Here is a 19,436-nt window from a genome sequence, read left to right as displayed (position 1 = left end):
GCCCTCCCCATGTCCCGCTTCTCCCGGTGCAGGTTCGTGCCCTCCTTCCTGCGCCTGGGCTCCTGGAACGTGGTGATGTTCGTCTCCTACGAGCAGCTGCAGCGCGCCGCGGTGCTGGCCCGCTCCTGACCCGGCCCCGCTCGCCCCTCGGCGAGGACCTGCACTCAATTACATTAATTGCCATTAACTGAAGCCGTGGGGAGCAGCGATGCCAACGGGACCCCTGAGAGGGACTGCGTGGATGGATGGAAGGACAAACAATGGGATTGGAGGAGGAACGTGGGAGAACGGAGGGGAGGTTTCCAGGGCGGACGTTAGGGAGGAGGAGAGGAGCGGTGATGGTTTTCCAGCTGGGAAGAGCAGCACTTCCGGATGGTGCTGAGGAGCAGGTGAGCAGCAGAAGCAAAGGTGGCTTCAGGGTGTGAAACCAGCTTGAAATCCCTCTGGTGCTCACACGGGAGCCAGGGAGGGGGCATTCCTGTTGTTCCTTATGGATGCTTCCAATAAACCGCCCCTATGGGGTCTGATCCGTCACTTTGGGGGAGGTTTATGATTGTCCTCGCAGCCCTGGGATGCTGCTGGAAAAGGGGAAGCTTATCCAGGTGTCAGGGAAAAAGAAGCATGGGAGCGCGGTGTGCTCACGGCCGTGGGTGCACCCATGGGTGCAAAGAGCCTGCTGCACCCCCAGCCCCAAGGAGGGGGCCTCATCCACTCACCCTGGGCTCTGCAGCCCCTAGAGCTGCACGATCACATCAGGGATTTGGTGCTCACATCCCTACAATAATCCAGGCTCCCAAATCCCAGCACAGCAACGGCCTCCCCTGCTCCTCGGGGCTGGCTTCGGGGCTGTGCCTGCTGCCTCTGCCCCAGGGATGTGGGGGGAACCTCACGGGGCTCAAGCAGGCCCAGGGCAAGGTCCTGCCCCTGGGTCAGGGCAATCCCAGCACAGACACAGGCTGGGGGAGAGGGGATGGAGCCTGAGGGGAAGGACTTGGGTCCAGAGGAGCTGCTGTGAGGGCTGGAGCAGCTCTGCCCTGGAGCCAGGCTGAGAGAGCTGGGCTGGGGCAGCCTGGAGAAGAGAAGGCTCCTGAAGGGGAGACCTGAGAGCAGCTCCAGTGCCTGAAGGGGCTGCAGGAAAGCTGGAGAGGGGCTTGGGACAAGGGATGGAGGGATAAGAATGAGCTTGGAGCAAGCTGCTCCAGTGGAAGGGGTCCCTGCCCGTGGTTGGAGCTGGAGGAGCTTTGAGGTCCCTTCAACCCAAACCTCTTTGGGATTCACACACGAGGTCCAGGACCGCTGTTGGGGGCAGTCCTTACGGGATGTGCTGATCCCAACTGTTCCAGCCCCTTTGTGCCCTCACTCCTGTGCCTCCTCTCCTGGAACATCACAAGTGGCTCAAATGGGACCTGGGGGCCACTGGCAGGAGGTCCCTGAGCCCGGGGCTGTCACTGCCATAGGGAAGGGCATCACCCGTGCCCAGCAAGGGGAAAGCTGCAGTGAGCACACTGAGGCTCTGAGCACATCCTGGGGTCTTTTCCTCCTTGGCTTTGGTCCTTCCTGCACTGCCCCGTGCAGTCACCCCCAAAGCAGGAGCAGGGAGGACTCCAACCCCCCCCCCCCAGATCCTCCATCACCCCCTGGATGGCTGCAGGGTGGCAGCCGAGGGGTAGAGTCCCTAAAGCAAAGCTGAGTGAGGGCAGCAGGAACAGCCTCAAGGCTCTTGCTGTGGGATGATCCTTGTGTTTCAGCGTGCCCCGTACATGGAACCTCCTCTCCCCCGTCCCATTATGGGCTCCAGAGCTTTATTGGTGGGAGGAGAAGGAGAAGGGCATCGGCCCCTAGGACAGGAGGGCGTTTCTTAAGAGCATCTTCTTGTTAGGTGTGAGCTTCGTGGGAAAGCAGATGTTGAAGTAGAGGAGGAGGTCACCCCTGCGCTGGGTGTCCCCAGGCAGAGGCATGCCCTCCCCTGGCACCACTTTGCAGTACTTGGGGCTGCAGAGCAAAGGAAGGGGCTGAGAGGAGCTGCAGGGAGATCCCAACACAGGCTCCAAGCCCCAACGGGTCCGTGTGGAGCCCCGTGGCCCCTTCTATTGCTTCCCCTTCAACCCAACCCAGGGAGTCCCCGATTCTCCATTACCAGCAGCACAGCCCCATTACAGACAATGACAGGAGCCCACTGTGGGCACCCTCGGGCAGGCAGGAGCCCCCCAAACCTCCTGGAAAGCTGCTGAAGCACCCCAGTGATCCAGGCAGCAGGAACACATCAGTGCTGAGGCTCCTCCCAGGTGCCCATTCACCTCCTTGGCCTCCGAACCGTGCAGGAAGGCCCCTGAGCCCAGCAGCCTTTTCCCCCTTGGCACTCACTCCACGATGTCATTGATGGGGATGTTCAGCAGCCTCCCATCCAGCGTCCTCACCTCCACCGTGCAGCCAACCAGTGCCTGCAGGGCACGGAGCAGGAGCTGAGCTGCCTCTGCTGCCCCCCACAGAGCCCGCTTCCAGGGCTCTTTACCTTCCCCAAGGGGATGGTGGCGACAAAGACGAGGTTGTCATCGGTTCTTTTGAACCTCGGGTGGGTTTTCTCCCGGACGACGAAGGTGATGTCAGCTGGAATGACGTTTGGGCCCTAAAAATGAGGGAGAGGGGAAGGAAAAAGGAGGCTTCAGTCAAAGACTCAGCAGGGGAAAGCAGGCATCAGGCAGAAATCCACCCCCTTTCAGTGATGCATCCTAAGGATAACCCAGGCAGGAAGGGCTCCTTGGAGCGCTGTGGAGCACAGTGACCCCGAGTGGCTGCATTAACCACGCTCCCAACTGCCCGTGGCACCAGGAGAGCTGGAAACCCGGCCCGGAGCTCCACACCGCAGGCATTACCTGGTCCCCTTCCTTCTCAAAGGTGATCCTGGTGCCCTGCTTCCAGCCCGGCTGCACGTCCAGGGTCAGGATCTTGTCCTTGATGGAGCTGGTTTGACCATCCTCGTTCATCACCTGGAGGGGGGGACGAGGGGATCAGCGTTTGTGACCGGGTACGGGCTCTGCTCGGCCACCCGAGCAGCCAGCACCGAGCACCGAGTCCGGCCGTGCTGGATCGTGACCCTGCAGTGCGGACACAGCCCTGCAGATGGAGCAGGGATCTCTGAGCTGCCACCGGGTCTGACAGAGCCACAGCCCGGGGTGGGTTGAAGGGACCTTAAAGCCCATCCAGCTCCAAGCCCTGCCACGGGCAGGGACCCCTTCCATAGAGCAGCTTGCTCCAAGCCCCTGTGTCCAACCTGGCCTTGAGCACTGCCAGGGATGGGGCAGCCACAGCTTCTCTGGGCACCCTGTGCCAGCGCCTCAGCACCCTCCCAGGGAAGAGCTTCTGCCTAAGAGCTCAGCTCAGTCTCCCCTCTGGCAGGTTCAAGCCATTCCCCTTGGCCTGGCCCTACAGGCCCTTGTCCCAAGCCCCTCTCCAGCTTTCCTGCAGCCCCTTCAGGCACTGGAGCTGCTCTCAGGTCTCCCCTTCAGGAGCCTTCTCTTCTCCAGGCTGCCCCAGCCCAGCTCTCTCAGCCTGGCTCCAGAGCAGAGCTGCTCCAGCCCTCGCAGCATCTCCATGGCCTCCTCTGGCCTCGCTCCAACAGCTCCATGTCCCCCCTTGTGCTGCTGCCCCAGAGCTGGATCAGGGCTGCAGGGGGTTCTCCCCTTCACGCAGCAGAGGGGCAGGATCCCCTCCCTGAGCTGCTGCTCACGCTCTGGGGGTGCACCCAGCACACGGGGGGGTTCTGGGCTCAAGCACACACTGAAGCCGGGTCATGGGGAGCTCCTCCTCACCCAGCACCCCAAGTCCTGCTCCTCCAAAGGACAGCGCAGCTCCGGGTTCAGCCCTGCCTCCCCACCAGCTTTCACAGCACCTCCTGTGCCAAGCTCCCTTTGCAGGAGGGGGGGTTCCAGCCTCCCCCTTCCCCCCACGGTCACTGCCCTGCGGGAGATCTTGATCTTCTTGGTGCAGCCATGGAACAGGTCTTCAAGGGACAGGTACAGATCCCTCACAACCGGCGGGTCCTGCTTCCTGGCTCCTCGGCCCCGCAGCCCCCCGAAGGGCAGGATCAGCTCTGAGCCATCCTCAGCGAAGAACTCTGTGTGAACAAGCAGAGGGGCTCATCGCACCTGGATCAGGGGTCGGGGAGCCCCTGGGGTCTCCTATGGAGGATGAACCCCCCAAATACACCTCGACATGCAGAAACCTCCCATCTGCTTCTGCCTGTGACCACCGTCCCGCTCCTGCTCGTGGTTCCATCCTGCTCCCGTGTTTACGGCACCTCAGCAACCCCAAGCCCTCTTTGGGGTTGGGTTTGGGGATGGAAATCCTCCAGGACAAGGCTCACAACAGCCTATGGGGAGAGCAGAGAGCCTGAACTCACACCCTCAGGGCTCCCTCCCACCTGAGACTGGGGCCAATCAGGATCTAACCCCCAGGAACCAGCAGCACCAGAGTCACTGGGCAGGGAAACAGCCCCACAGAGCTTCAAGCTCTCGTGGTGGCCATGGCACGGTGGCAGCCACAGATGGGTCCTGGACCCCTCTGTGTACCTGCAAAGGGGTTGTCTCCACCAAAGAACTCCTTGAAGACTCTGTGGGGGTCGTTGTGGAACACGTATCCATCGCTCCAGGCGTTATCATCACCCGACTCCAGGGGGATGCCACCTTTGAGTCCCTCTTCTCCAAACTTGTCGTAGATGCCTTTCTTCATAGCTTAGGGAACAAGGAGGAGTTGGGAATCTCAGGCCAGAGATCCAGGTTTTACTTGGATAGAGGCTGGGGGAAGAGGGGGGGTCCCCACCACTCTGTGCCCAGCAATAGACCCCACTTGTAGCACTGGGTGCAGTTCTGGGGTCCCCAACATAAGGACATGGAGCTGCTGGAGCAAGTCCAGGGGAGGCCACGAGAATGAGCAGGGGCTGGAGCAGCTCCTGTATGGAGCCAGGCTGAGAACATTGGGGCTGTTGAGCCTGGAGAAGAGAAGCTGCGTGGAGACCTCAGAGCAGCTTCCAGTGTGTGAAGGGGGCTGCAAGGATGCTGGGGAGGGACTCTTCATTAGGGACTGGAGTGATAGGACAAGGGGTGATGGGTTCAAACTGAAACAGGGGAAGTTCAGGTTGGATACAAGGCAGAAGCTCTTCCCTGTGAGGGTGCTGAGGCGCTGGCACAGGGTGCCCAGAGCATCTGTGGCTGCCCCATCCCTGGCAGTGCTCAAGGCCAGGTTGGACACAGGGGCTTGGAGCAAGCTGCTCCAGTGGAAGGGGTCCCTGCCCGTGGCAGGTGTTGGAGCTGCAGGAGCTTTAAGCTCTCTTCCAACCCAAACCCTTCTATGGAGGCAGCAGCCCCCAGCCTGGCTGCAGCAGTGATGGGGATGCAGCCACAGCCCCACCAGAGCCCCGTGTCCCCCCCCCCCCCGCTCCCAGCCCCACTTACGGTCGCTGAGCACATCGTAGGCCTCCGCCAGGTGCCGGAACCTCTCGGGGGCGCCGGGCTCCTTGCATTTCAAGGGGTGGCTCTGCAAGGCCAACCTCCGGTAGCTGGAACGGGACAGAGAGCGGGGAACGCACCCTCCCGGCCGGGCCCGGCTACCACAGCACCCCTGCTGCGGGGAGGGGAGCAAAGCACCGGGGCACACACAGAGCTCCCCATCCCCATCCCCACCTCCCCCCCGACCCCCCAGGTCCCCCCCAGGTCCCCTCACGCCTTCTTGATGTCGGCGGCGGTGGCTCCGCGGCCCAGCTCCAGCACCGCGTAGTAATCCTGCCCCATGGCGGCGCGCGTTGCTATGGAGACAGCGCGGCCGGAACTTCCGGTCCGTGCCCGCGCGGGGCATCATGGGAGTTGTAGTTCGCCGCTGCTGTCCACGGAAAACTACTTTTCCACCCGGGTGATGTGAAAGCAGCTGCTTTATTTCAGTGCACGCGGCGAGGCAGCACCCCCTCACCCTCCCAACCCCATTCCTTGGTACCTTCTTCCCCTAGAAACGGTGATTTCCAGCAGTGAAAAAGGAACTGGTGGCACACAGACCCCTCCCCAGCGCCGGGGAGCTGCTCTCAACTACAGCTGCGCTGTCATAGGAAATACTCGTGTCCCAAAGCCCTCTCTCCGCAGGCTGGTGATCCCAGCGGCCTCCAAAACACCCACATCCCATCACAGGAAAACCAGCTCGGAGGAGCCCTTTTGGCTCTTCCCTCTGCTACGTGGTCGATCCAGGCGCTTACAGATCGGAAAGCTGGTATCTCCTCACTATCCCGTCTCTGCAGCACGTGTAAATCTGCTTCTCCCAGGAAGCTACCTGGAAAAGATGGGTGAAAAGCAGTACTGAAGCACAGTGCTTCCCAAGTAACAGCTGAAACTCTCGGGGGTCAGTTTTCCTATAGAGGGAAGAGGTGAGTGACTTCTCAAGCAGCATTTAAAGGCCAGTTCAAGGTTTCCCCAGGAGGTCAGGGATGAAGTGAGTGCTCACACAATGTTCTCCTCTTAGATCCAAAAGGGAAAATGACTTTTTCAATGCTTTCCTCATGCCAATGAGTTGCGCAGGTCAAATCTATGCGAGGCAGAGGGTTAATCTTGGGGGGGGGGGCGCCAGCTAGGAGTGGGAGAACTGCACTGTGGAGCAGGAATGGGTTAAACCAAGAGATAATTCCCACCAGCACCACTGGGTTGAGCTCAGGGATCCCTGAGCAGTACAGGCGCAGTGGGGAACGCAAGGATAAGACCTAGTTTCTGGTCTCAAGTCACCAGGGGACAAGAAAGGACAGGCAGCACCACGCTGCTGCTTTCACCCTCATGATCTTCTCAGTATAATTAATTCACATTCTTTATAGAAACACCATTCTACAAGAGTACTCCAACAACCAGGCTCCTCCACTGCTTCAGGTTGGCTCCTGCGTGATGGAGATAACACCAGCAGAGCTGTTTATGCAGAACGTAAGAGATTATTCGGGCAGGAAGAAACCACTAAGCTTAAAAGTGAGTTTTATGAAGGAACGTGTTGTGAGGGCTGCCAAATTCCAAGATAAAGGCAGCTCATGCTACCTGGCATCACCTTTCCTTACAGCTGGGGTAACACACTGTAGTCCTCACCTTGTACACAGGGTCGCAGTCAGCTTCTGTGAGATCCAGGACGTAATCGAGGTCTTGCTGAATGATAAAGCAGGTTCCATCACCTACACAAGCAGAACACACCAAGCATGAGGAACACTGGGCAATCAGTGCAATAAGCCATGCTCTTGGTTACAAACAGGTCCATCAAAACACCTGATCACAGGGTATGAAGCCCATAGCAAGAGGGAAACGTTGTGGGGATAGGAAAAGGCTCCGAGGGTTGAGGTGCACCTTGGAAGCCCTGTTTTGGAAGAACACAAGGGAGATGGAGGATGGAAATCACAAGGCAAAAAGCAACCACATAACATAGCTCCTACAACATCACCTTTTTGCCATGGGCATTGTCCAGCCCTCTCCCACAACCACTTGTATGCCAGAGGGCAATACTCAGAGTACAAAGCTCCTCCATTCCATTATACCACACAGCACTGGAGTTACCTTGGCTGGCAATAAATCCATCTCGGTACGGGAGCAGTGAGAGCACTGGTGCTCCTGAGCGATGGATGACCTGGATGGGAGCACTGGAGAACAGAGCAGAAACAAGGGATGAGTACTATAGTTTATAGGCAAGAGCCCATTCCAGTGTGTGAACACAAAGAAGCGAGCAAGCTCATGGTCAGAAGATACACAGAATCCCAGAGTGGTTTGGGTTGAAGGGACCTTAAAGCTCATCCAGTCCCAACCCCTGCCACGGGCAGGGACGCCTTCCACTAGAGCAGCTTGCTCCAAGCTCATTCTTATCCCTACAGGCCCTTGTCCCAAGCCCCTCTCCAGCTTTCCTGCAGCCCCTTCAGGCACTGGAGCTGCTCTCAGGTCTCCCCTTCAGGAGCCTTCTCTTCTCCAGGCTGCCCCAGCCCAGCTCTCTCAGCCTGGCTCCAGAGCTCTTAGGAGGCATTTGCCAGAGAACATCCCATGAGCTCACCAACCTGAGCAGATGTGTCCTCCCCAAGAGAAAGAAATGGCTGTGAAGTGACTCAGAAGCTCATGGTGCCGTGCCTTGGGCCACATCCACCCTTTACAAGGTGGATGACCCACAGTCTGGCTCTTTCCCAAACAAATGGGAAAGAGATGTAGTTAAATACTTGCAGCCCCAGGCCCTCACTCACTCACTTTGTGTTCCTCACATCCAGCTGATAAATGTTCCCATCCTGAGTCCCTGCCAGGATATAGGTGCTTGAGAGGAATGTGCAGCAGTTGAATGCATCAGATCCCACAAAGAGGAACACCTGAGAACACAGGAACAAATGCAAGTGTCAGACACACAGAGAAGGACACAGGACACCCAGGAGGAAGCCATCACTTATTCAGAAGCCCATAGAGTTGCTTCCATGGCACGAAGTGGCAAACCCAGAGGTAGGTTAATAACCCCTCAAGATGAGAACAGTGCTCCAGGATCAGTTTTGATGTATCAGCAGAGACACTGCAATCAGTGACTGCTCCTGGGCCTCCTTTGGAGCAGAGATGTGGCACACAGTGACAGGGAACTGATCCTCAGACACTGCCATCTCACTGACCATGGGGAGCTCATCTGTTCCACCCAGCTTTTACTCTCCACAGCCACCATGATCAGTTTGATCTGCTACACAGACCTACAGAATGGCTTGGGTTGGAAAGGACCTTAAGGACATCTAATTCCAAGCCCTGCCCAGGATGGTCCTGGGAAGATCCTCAGTACCTGACATCTACCAGCTCCGTTGCTCTTTGCTACGAGGAGGGAGAAGTTCTGGTGACCACCTGAGGTCTCACCTGCAGAATAAACAGCAACTTTACATCTTGGCTGCATGAGCCAGCCTCAAGTTCCTGCTTCACAATGACATCTACTGGCCTCTGTTTAAGTAGTGTCCTCCCCAAAACGGGGTTAAATGAGGAGTAATTCTTACTTAAACCCCCCACAGAAAAATCTGGCAGTAGGAAGGAGAGAAAACATCCCTTTACTGCACCAGGTACAGGGAGAACAGGGCAGGGCAAAACCAAAGGGGTGATCAGCTCTTCCCTGCCTCCAGCCTGGATCTGTCCCCTTCTGTGCCACGTGGGGAATGGCACAGGGATTACACTAACCACCTTCTTTACCTAGGTAATGAGCTAGATAAACCATCTAGGTTTAATGTGGTTTCATTCCCCATCCCAGAGCTCTGAACAGCCTCATGAACAGCAGTTACCAACAAGAGCACAACAGAAACAAAAGGGACAGGCCCCAGAGGTGGTTTTGGAGCAGCACCACAGAGCACCCTCCCAGGCAGGTACTTGTGACAGCCCCACTCCTCACCGCCTGCCTGCTCTGCAGACCCACTCCTTGAAGCTTCTTGTCCTCTCGAGCCAGCAGCAGGAGCTTCCCTTCTGTCCCAATTTCACGTTCACCTGAGGAAAGGACAATGGTGAATTCCAGCAGTGCCCATGAAACAAATGGTCATGGTACTAAAACCTGCTGGGTTGGAGCATCCCTGCTGAATGTAAAGCAACATTCCTCCAGAGCCTAAGACACCAGCAAGGAGACCACAGTTGTAAGCATTCCAACTGCCTGATAAGGCTCAATTCCTTTTCAGGACTGGAGTGTTCTTACTGGTGACCCCATTCTGGTCCCTCAGTGGTATAAGGGCACACAGCAGCATGCCATACGCTTAGGATGAGTGGTGACAAACCCAAGTAGGCTGGGACAGGGGAATTGGAATCCAGACTAGTTTGGGTTGGAAGGGACCTTAAAGCCCATCCAGCTCCAACCCCTGCCATGGGCAGGGACCCCTTCCACTGGAGCAGCTTGCTCCAAGCCCCTGTGTCCAACCTGGCCTTGAGCACTGCCAGGGATGGGGCAGCCACAGCTTCTCTGGGCACCCTGTGCCAGCGCCTCAGCACCCTCCCAGGGAAGAGCTTCTGCCTAAGAGCTCAGCTCAGTCTCCCCTCGGGTAGGTTAAAGCCATTCCCCTTGGCCTGGCCCTACAGGCCCTTGTCCCAAGCCCCTCTCTGGGTTTCCTGGAACGCCTTTAGGCACTGGAGCTGCTCTCAGGTCTCCCCTTCAGGAGCCTTCTCTTCTCCAGGCTCACCCAGCCCAGCTCTCTCAGCCTAGCTCCAGAGCAGAGCTGCTCCAGCCCTCCAGCCCCTGTGGCCTCCTCTGGCCTCACTCCAACAGCTCCACGTCCCTCTTGTGCTGCTGCCCCAGAGCTGGATCAGGGCTGCAGGGGGGTTCTCCCCTTCACACAGCAGAGGGGCAGGATCCCCTCCCTGAGCTGCTGCTCACGCTCTGGGGGTGCAGCCCAGCACCTGGGGGGAGTTCTGGGCTCAAGCGCACAGTGAAGCCGGGCCGTGGAGAGCTTCTCCTCACCCAACAGCCCAAGTCCTTCTCCTCAGGGCTGCTCTCAAAGATGAATGTTAAGGAAAGGACTCTCACTCGGAGCAGTTTCAGGCGTGCCCAGGTTGAGGGAGCTCTCAGCAGTGCCCACAGCAATGCCATTGACAGGAGAGCCACAGTCAGCAATGACCCCCAGGCAGGCGGACTTCCCGCAGTCCCAGAGCCGGGCAGTGCCGTCCCTGGAGCAGGACAGGACGTTCCTTCCCCGATCCACAATGGCTGTGTCCAAAATACCTGCAGCAAAGCAAAGGCACGTGTTCAGAGAGCATGGAATGCACACAGACAAAGCATCTCGGGTCCCAGAGTGCCACCAGTCATTAGAGCCAAATCGGGTGGGGTGCAATACAGGGTAGGGACCCACAGTGTCTAGGAAAGAGGTGTATGTGGAAGGCAGCAGCTCCCAGAGAACCATATGGAGCTGGAGCCATCATCTGGCACAAAGGCAAGGTATTGCCAATACAATGATCAGCTTCAGAGTGAGCCGATTCCACAGTTTCTACCTCTAGAATTAACCTTTGAGGAGAAAACAGCCTGGCCCAGCACTGAAAATGTGCCAAGTCCAGCTCTGGGTAATCCCAAAAGGTGTGAGGAGCAAGCAGCATCCCCTTATCTGGCTACAGAAACATGACAAGAGCAGTTTTTGCAGGCGCTGATGCCCCGTCACTACTTTATTTCAGTGTGGGCTGTCAAGTCTAGCTCTGAAAAACAACTCCACGCATTTTGGAAGGGAACAGTCAGATGGCTTGAAGGTTTAATTGACACTTTCCCTACAGAAGCAGTCATTAAACATGACAAGCTCAAATGACAGGACAAGCCAAGCGCACAGCCTGCAGCAGCTTGGGCTGGAGTTATAAGCAGGGAGTAAAGGCAACATCGGAGCTGTCAGGAGCCAGGCGGTGGTGTTGTGACCAAAGCTGTGTTAGCTGTCTGCTGCCTTTGGTTTGATGGACATTTAGAGCTAAGTATTTTGAATCCACACAAAGAAATCACATCAGAACAGCAGCAGGTTCAGTAGAAGATGAGGTTTTGAGTTAATCTTGGGCAGCCACGTGGACCCTTCCGATAACACCAACACTTGGGAGACAGAGAGAACTGTACGGAGCAGTTAGTTGCTCAGGGAGAAGGTAATTTGGGGCAGGGTTTGGGGCATTTGATGCCACATCCACAACTCACTTGGAAGCAACCACCTGCCATGACAAGACAGCATCACTGGCCACTGTGCTCTGGGCCTGGTGTAAACAAAGAGTGAAAGAGGAGCATGCTTAAGCAGTATGTCAGAATCCACATTGCTTCTGAACAAAGGGTCCTGGAAACCCAAATCTGCTTTCTAAGGATTAACAGAGGCTCTGTAAGGAAATTTGTCTGATCACAGCTCCAGGAGCCTTTCTGGGTAGCTCATTTTCCATCCCTTGCAGTTCTTCCCTAGGACTAAGTGTCAAGTGGAGCGGTTTCTAGTGCAGACCCTCCTGCAAGGAACAGCACTAAACTCACCATGCAAGGTGGTCAGTGCATCCTCAACACAAGGACACAAGGAGGGTGAAGAATTTACTCTCATTTTCAGCAGCAAGACCATCAGGAGGGGCAGAGCTGAATGTGTGCCCTCAGTACAGGGGTGAACAAGCTTATTCCAGCCCTTCTTAACTAATAATCACTTAAGTGTCCTTGCAGCACCTCTTGATCTGAGTTACTCACTTTAAACAGCACGCATCCTCAAGGCAGGTAACTGCCTGAGTTCTGCAAGCCCATAATAAGTTCCTATTTGCTTTTCTGGGCAAGGAGAATGAAAAAACAAACAACAAAACCAAAAGAAAGAGGCTCTGGAGCAGCTGAAGCTGAACAAGGTGTTCTGGTGCAAGCAAAGGCATTTCCAGCACAGGCAACAAGGCTACTGAATGCAGGTTGGAGCTCTGCAGGAGCAGAAGGCCCTCTGCTTTCACCTCTGGCACTCACCGCAGGCTAATGGACTGCATCCTCCCTCTTTTAATCTTAATTCATGAAGAAAATGCAAGAAAATGGTGAGATAAATGGTTTCATCTGTCTAATACAGCTACTAATCTTATTTATGTTCTGGGAGCTTGCAAAAGCTACTGTGGGCATCTAATACAAATGCAGAGCACAAAGTGCAGCAGGCTGGTGACTGAACATCAGCCCTCAGGTCCAAAGCAATTATACACATGGCAGATGAAGCACTGGAAAGGCTAAGTACCTCCTTTGTGACCTTTAAATGTTACCACGCAGCTGGCATCTTCTGCTGACCAGATCTTTAGCTGGGCATCCATTCCCCCACTCAGAACCACGAGGCCAGATGGGAAAAACCTGCAACAATTCACATCATACACATGGCCTTCCAATAGTCTCTGGAAAAACAAAGAACTAGGTGCTAGTTCCATTGTTATCATCCTTATGCCAAGCAGTTTTTGAGCTATAACACTGGAAAACTTGGTGCTCCCATGTGGGCAAAGAATTAAGCTCAAATCCTCTGAGTGTGCATGCCTGGAATGGACTTGTCTGCACTTGAGGCAGTCCAAGAGGCAGCAGGCACACTTGGGGTCTCCCTCTACCATTTGAGTAGCTGATTGTGCAGTAAAGGATACTACATTTGTTTCCAGCCAGAAGTTAAATGTCTTTATCCTCTACCAAGCAAGCAGCTGATAGGTCAAGCTCCACACGAAACATTAACTGGGAAGGCAACAAGCCATGATGTGGTTAATCCACCAGAGCCAGGAGCCTTCTCCTCACCTCTTCTCTACTGCAGAAGACATTCAGTGCTTGTAGCACACAGATTAGGAGCTGCCAGTTATCTTCCACATTCGAGCTGTCATCCCTAAGGACCCATTCTTATTTTCATGCTGAGACTCCTCTCCGGATGGCTGAGCATCATTTCCCTTGGGAGAAGCCATGCTTTCCAGAGATTTGATTAAAACCTCAGAGATGTCAAATTTGAATTAGCTTTTCATTCAAAGGCCAGACTGTAGATTTAAATGAGATCTCAGTGTCCAAGGCCAGGTCGGACACAGGGGCTTGGAGCAAGCTGCTCTAGTGGAAGGGGTCCCTGCCCATGGCAGGGGGTTGGAGCTGGATGAGCTTTAAGGTCCCTTCCAACCCAAACCAATCCATGATTCTTGCCTGCCCTAGACCTCAACATGTGGACAGTCAGACCAAAGTCAAGGCCAAATGACTTTAATAATGTCACAGGCAACTCAGAACAAAGCTAGATGCGCTTACTCTTATTTCTCCATTCGCAGCCTGCCATATTTTCATGGTCCCATCCGTGCTGGTAGACACGCCAAGCCCTCCACCACTGGAGATATCAAGACAGGTGACCTGCAGGAGGGTAAAAAACACCAAACATTAGCTTTGTATCACCCAGTACAAAGATATTTCTGCTCCAGCATCTAACTCTGTACTAGAGGAGCCTTGCTAAGTAATTCAGTGCCATCATCTCCCCAAAACGTACAGCTGAACTCATTCAGAACACCCTAAAGAGATTCCACACCCCCAGCTAAACAGTTTTAGCCAGGACATGGAGCCCTTGGTGCAAGTCCAGAGGAGGCCACGGAGCTGCTGCGAGGGCTGGAGCAGCTCTGCTCTGGAGCCAGGCTGGGTGAGCCTGGAGAAGAGAAGGCTCCTGAAGGGGAGACCTGAGAGCAGCTCCAGTGCCTAAAGGGGCTGCAGGAAAGCTGGAGAGGGGCTTGGGACAAGGGCCTGTAGGGCCAGGCCAAGGGGAATGGCTTGAACCTGCCCGAGGGGAGACTGAGCTGAGCTCTTAGGCAGAAGCTCTTCCCTGGGAGGGTGCTGAGGCGCTGGCACAGGGTGCCCAGAGAAGCTGTGGCTGCCCCATCCCTGGCAGTGTTCAAGGCCAGGTTGGACACAGGGGCTTGGAGCAAGCTGCTCTAGTGGAAGGGGTCCCTGCCCGTGGCAGGGGTTGGAGCTGGATGGGATTTAAGGTCCCTTCAACCCAAACCAGTCTGGGATTCTGTGATTCAATTAAGAGCACAAGGTAGTGCTTAATCCATTACAACAGCCATTAAGTACATTGGTAACACAAGTGGCAGCTCATGTAACAAACCAATCTGTGGTCATTTACTCTCTGGTTGAAAAAGCCAAAAAGCCTGAGAAAGTCACTGAAGCAGAAATTAAAACCCCCTCTGATGTCTGCCACATGCCCAGAGTTTCAGGAAGGACTTGGAATATGGAATCAGGCAAAACAGGAGTGCTCAGAAGAGGCAGCAGGTATAAAGGAGAACTGGAGCACAGTCCACACCAGCTTTAAACTCATCTCTATATTAACAGCTCTTGCTTCAGCTGCTTTCCAGAGGAGATCTCTGCAGTGCACCTGGAACCCATCACCCCCCTTTGACAGCAGACTGAACACTTCCACCTGCATTTCCATTTTGCTGTGCTCTGAATGCTGATTCCATTTCTCACACAAAAGGGCAGCTGGGGACTCTCGAGCAGCACAAAGCTCAGGGAAGTAATTCACCTTTTAGTGCCAAGCTCCATCTCTCAGCAGAGCTTTGCTTCCTCTTAAAAACAGCTGTAGAGTTGCCTTTATGTCAAAGGCACCTGATTTATACTGCTTTTGAGCTAATTCAGAGTGACTGTGCAGCTTCCCAGCATTTTAGGCTGGGTTTATCACAACCATTTACTCCATAGATCAGGAGATAAGTGTTCTGTAACATCTCCAGTGGCTTCAGGGACTCCCTGCAGGGCAGCTGCTGTGCCTGCAGGATACACACTCCCCCATTTCTTGGATCATTTCTACATAGGATTAAGCATTCAGCAGAAGCACAACCTACAAAGCCAAGTTATGAGCTTCTCTTCAGTGAAGAAATGAAGTCTCAGGTCAGTCAGCCTTTGTGTGTCACTGCTCAGCACGTGGCTGTGCTTATGGCACCCCCAGGTTGATGGGGGCATGATAAGAAAGATCATTCAGCCAAAGGAGCAAGGCTGCTTTTAAATAAGTGAGAAATTTATGCAATTTATTGAGTTTTAAATACAAGCTGAGCCTTTCTTGTCTCTAAATTCCCACCAGGGCAAGCTGAGTTTATGCCAACATGCAATTCCCAGCCCCACAAACACAAATTCATACAGCAAAGATGGAAAACTTTATTAATGGGAAACAAGAGCTGCTGCAAACAGGAATGGAGCAGAACCAGTCAGATGAAAAGCTCAGCACCTGGAACCTTGTATTATGTTGGGTTTTGACACACTCATTCACATATCCCTTTATAGGGGGGTTTGTCAAGGGCCTGAAGTGAGCAGAAAATAGATGACTTAGGAAAAAAATCAGTCCAAAGGATACAAGAGATTATTTTTAGGGATTAAACTCAACCACGATCAAGTTTCCATGATCTGCTGTGTTCTATTTCCTGCTTCACACACAAAGTCAGGCTGCAGACCACCCCTCAAAAGGAACATGCACCATTCAGAGACACACTGTGAAAGGTCAAAGTCACTCCCAGCTATTTCCCACTCACTTGGCAAAGTTACTCACACTTTTCTGATGGATTCTACCAAAAGTTGTGTACGGGGCCAGGAACTTGGTGGACACATTTTCATGAGGACAAGAAATGAGAATGCTCTTCTAGAGGAGGAAAAAGAGGAGGAGAAGAATTAGAAGTGCTGTTAGTCCTACTGAAACACAGACAGTGACAAGGTAGAACTACAGTCTGAACCAGGCTGTGGTCTCTCACAGCCTGAAGACCAATGGGAGATGCAGCACTGGGCTCATCTCTTTATGCTCCTCAAGATGCAAGCCCTGGATGGCTTGGAATGGTCAGAGCACCCCAACCCAAGTATGGGATGTTCCAGACCAGCTCCAGGGCACAGCACAGGCAGGAGGCCTGGGATAGCTGGATAGCACCATGCGGGGGACTGGACAACAGCTTCAGGCTGCTATTTCAAGTGCTGTAAAAGCACAGCTATAGGTTGGGTGGAGAAGTGATTAGAGCAGCCCCTCTCAGGGGTGAGGAGAAGCTCCCCATGACCCAGCTTCAGTGTGTGCTTCAGCCCAGACACAACCCCCCCCGTGTGCTGGGCTGCACCCCCAGAGCGTGAGCAGTGCTCAGGGAGGGGATCCTGCCCCTCTGCTGCGTGAAGAGGGGACCCCCCCATGCAACCCTGATCCAGCTCTGGGGCAGCAGCACAAGAGGGATGTGGAGCTGTTGGAGTGAGACCAGAGGAGGCCATGGAGCTGCTGCTCTGGAGCCAGGCTGAGAGAGCTGGGCTGGGGCAGCCTGGAGAAGAGAAGGCTCCTGAAGGGGAGACCTGAGAGCAGCTCCAGTGCCTAAAGGGGCTGCAGGAAAGCTGGAGAGGGGCTTGGGACAAGGGCCTGTAGGGCCAGGCCAAGGGGAATGGCTTTAACCTGCCCGAGAGGAGACTGAGATGAGCTCTTAGGCAGAAGCTCTTCCCTGTGGGGGTGCTGAGGCGCTGGCCCAGGGTGCCCAGAGAAGCTGTGGCTGCCCCATCCCTGGCAGTGTTCAAGGCCAGGTTGGACACAGGGGCTTGGAGCAAGCTGCTTCCCGTGGAAGGTGTCCCTGCCCGGGGCAGGGGTTGGAGCTGGAGGAGCTTTAAGGTTCCTTCAACCCAAACCAGTCTGGGATTCTATGATTCCACTGCCCCTTTGTGCACACAAGGCAGTTACTAACACCCCCCCCCCCCCCCCCCCAATCCCACCACAGCCCAGCCCTGGCACCTTGGTGACTTCCCCAACCACGAAGCCCTCAGAGGCAGCGATGTCGGGAACACCCTCGGTGCTGAGCCCCCGGCGGGTCACACTGCCGTACAGGGTTGGCTTCCCTGCGGGGAGAGCAGCCCTCAGCTTTCCTTCCCCTCACCCCCTCCTAACACACAGGGCACCCCACAACTGCCCTGACCCCTCTCATAGCACAGGCCACAGCCACACTCAGACCCTCACCCTCCCATAACCTACAAGGTACCCCCTAATCACCTTCACCCTTGTCTTAACCCAAAGGGCACGCCCCAACCACCATCACTCCCCCCCATAACATTTAGATCCCCTTGCCAACCACCCTCACTCCCATATAAAGCAACGGGCACCCCCCAACCTCCTGCAACCCCCTCTTAACTCACAGTGCACCCCACAGCAGCCCTCACCCCCCTCCCAACCCATAGAGCACCTCCTAACTGCCTCACCCCACTCACAGGACACCCCCAGCTGCCCTCCCTCCCTCCTACCCCACAGGGTTCCCTCCAGCCCCACGGCACCCCATCATCCCACCGCCCCCCGAGGCCTCCTCCGGCCGCTCACCAGGGCTCCGGCAGCTCAGCCAGGCCTCGCCCTCGTCCCTCCTGCGCACAGAAAGAGCAGCAGTGAGTGCGGGGCGGGTAAAAGGTACCGGCACACGGGAAGGGCCCCGGGGCCCGCGCTCACCTCAGCGCCCGGCTCCAGTCGCTCTGAATGCGCAGCGTCGCCGCCATCTTGCCGAGCGCCCGCTTCCGCCTCCTTCCTTCCCGACACACCCCGCCGGCGCGGAAGAGGAAGGCGCTGTCCAATGAGCGGGCACGTCCGGCGCTACGTCACGCCGCGCCCCGGCAGTGCCTTCCCCGACACCAGCCTTAAAGGAGCCGCGCCGCGGTGCTGGGAGGGTACGGGGGGAGCCGGGACCGTGGGGTGCTGGGCACCCATGGGTGGGGGTAGGGTGCATGGGGGACAGGCTCTGAGCACCTATGGTGGGGTATGGGGGTGGACAGCCATGGGTTGGAGAGGGTGCTGGGCACCCGTGGGTGTGGGTAAGGTGCATGGGGGAGGCGCTGAGCACCCATGGAGGTGGGGTTATGGATTGGGGAGGGTCCTGGACATCCATGGATGGGGGTAGGGTACGTGGGGGACATGCTTTGAGCACCCATAGTAGAGTGCACGGGGGTAATGTGGGTGCTCTGGGATGGGGAGTGGACAGCTATCGGTTGGGGAGGGTGCTGTGTGGGGGTAGGATGCATGGAGAGTGCTAGGCACCCATGGGTGCTGGGTGGGTGCATGGACGGTGATGGGCACCCATGGGAGGAGGTAGGATGCATGGGGGAGGTACTGAGCTCCTCTGAGGGGGTGCATGGGGATGATGTGGGTGCTCTGAGCACCCATGGAGGGGTGTGGGGCAAACAGCTATAGGTTGGGGAAGGTGCTGGGCACCCCCAGGGGGAGGTAAGGTGCATGGGGGTGCTGGGCACCTATGGGAGGAGGCATGAGGGGTACCCATGGAGGTGTATGTGCTGCATGAAGGGGTGCTGAGCTCTTCCCAGGGAGGGATATGGACCCTTTTGGGGCACCATGTGAGCACAGAGGGTGCTGAGCACCATAGGGGTGTGGGATAGAGGGTGCTGGGCACCGTGGGGTGTTCCTCCTGTTGACAGGAAGGCAGCACCCAACTCCTGGCACCTCCCTCCCTGCAGCAATGGCGAGGCCGGGACATGGCAGGAGCCGTGTGTCACCGGAGGAAGAGGAGGATGAGGAGGACCCAGTGGACGCCATGGTCTCCAGGACGGGCTGCATGGCCCAGCACCGGGCGCTGCAGCACTGCATGGCGGAGCAGCAGGACTGGCGGCACTGCCAGCCCCAGGTCAGGGCGTTCAGAGACTGCATGGCCCACAGGAAGCAGGACAGGGAGGTACAGAGGGCACCCAGCAAGAGCCAAGGCCACCCAGCTCCTGCTGGAGAGTGAAATCCCCCTGGAAGCCTGATTCCAGACTGGGAATCGCCAGGAATGGGGTGGCTGTGCCATGTCACCCCTTTTTTTTGTGATTTTTTTTGGTCCACTGGGTGGCTGTTAAATCCACACTGTGCTGTTGAGAGATTAAATCCAGTGGTATCCATCTCCCTGGCTGAAGAACTTTGTCAATGGGGTAACTGGAAGCTCAAGGGGATGGTTGTGGGGTGAGATGGGGATTTCCACCCCAAAACCTTGGAATCACAGAGTAGTCTGGGTTGAAGGGACCTCAAAGGTAATGCA

At 55.9% G+C, this 19,436-nt stretch overlaps 4 protein-coding genes across 5 annotated transcripts in view; 2 read left to right on the top strand and 2 right to left on the bottom strand.

Annotated features, from left to right (window-relative positions):
- C2CD3 (C2 domain containing 3 centriole elongation regulator) overlaps nucleotides 1-187 on the top strand; it is a 52,039-nt gene extending 51,852 nt beyond the window's left edge. Inside the window, 1 exon segment of the mRNA XM_061458162.1 lies at nucleotides 33-187. Coding sequence (XP_061314146.1) covers nucleotides 33-129 — 97 coding nt within the window. The 3' untranslated portion in view covers nucleotides 130-187.
- Nucleotides 188-1,785: 1,598 nt separating this feature from the next.
- On the bottom strand, nucleotides 1,786-5,814 carry DNAJB13 (DnaJ heat shock protein family (Hsp40) member B13). Of its 2 annotated transcripts, none has more exons than XM_061458148.1 (8): nucleotides 5,719-5,814; nucleotides 5,451-5,554; nucleotides 4,569-4,730; nucleotides 3,957-4,114; nucleotides 2,874-2,987; nucleotides 2,513-2,626; nucleotides 2,361-2,441; nucleotides 1,786-1,886 (listed from the first exon to the last, which is right to left on the bottom strand). In XM_061458148.1, exons 1-7 carry the CDS (start codon nucleotides 5,784-5,786, stop codon nucleotides 2,361-2,363), a joined length of 801 nt encoding a protein of 266 aa, XP_061314132.1. In that variant the 5' UTR covers nucleotides 5,787-5,814; the 3' UTR covers nucleotides 1,786-1,886. The 2 variants fall into 2 exon arrangements, with proteins under 2 accessions (XP_061314132.1, XP_061314131.1); XM_061458147.1 differs by having other exon boundaries at nucleotides 1,786-1,992; nucleotides 2,365-2,441.
- A 360-nt stretch (nucleotides 5,815-6,174) lies between these two features.
- Nucleotides 6,175-17,974, bottom strand: PAAF1 (proteasomal ATPase associated factor 1). Its single transcript, XM_061458101.1, has 12 exons — nucleotides 17,864-17,974; nucleotides 17,741-17,781; nucleotides 17,165-17,268; nucleotides 15,965-16,054; nucleotides 13,693-13,791; nucleotides 12,674-12,824; nucleotides 10,507-10,701; nucleotides 9,391-9,482; nucleotides 8,235-8,350; nucleotides 7,563-7,645; nucleotides 7,104-7,186; nucleotides 6,175-6,312 (listed from the first exon to the last, which is right to left on the bottom strand). The coding sequence occupies exons 1-12, from the start codon at nucleotides 17,908-17,910 to the stop codon at nucleotides 6,235-6,237; spliced, it is 1,179 nt and encodes a 392-aa protein (XP_061314085.1). The 5' UTR covers nucleotides 17,911-17,974; the 3' UTR covers nucleotides 6,175-6,234.
- LOC133271705 (cytochrome c oxidase assembly factor 4 homolog, mitochondrial) lies at nucleotides 17,945-19,314 on the top strand. The gene is made up of 2 exons (XM_061458103.1): nucleotides 17,945-18,078; nucleotides 18,880-19,314. Exons 1-2 carry the CDS (start codon nucleotides 17,985-17,987, stop codon nucleotides 19,146-19,148), a joined length of 363 nt encoding a protein of 120 aa, XP_061314087.1. The 5' UTR covers nucleotides 17,945-17,984; the 3' UTR covers nucleotides 19,149-19,314.
- Nucleotides 19,315-19,436: the final 122 nt, after the last annotated feature.

The sequence above is a fragment of the Pezoporus flaviventris genome, unplaced genomic scaffold (genome assembly GCF_033815535.1).
Source record: "Pezoporus flaviventris isolate CSIRO_AGI_PZ_B2104156 unplaced genomic scaffold, CSIRO_AGI_Pfla_v1 ptg000025l, whole genome shotgun sequence".
In the NCBI taxonomy this organism is placed as follows: Eukaryota; Metazoa; Chordata; class Aves; order Psittaciformes; family Psittacidae; genus Pezoporus; species Pezoporus flaviventris.
Note: the sequence above shows the minus strand (reverse complement) of the source record. Positions and strands in the feature narration are given on the sequence as shown.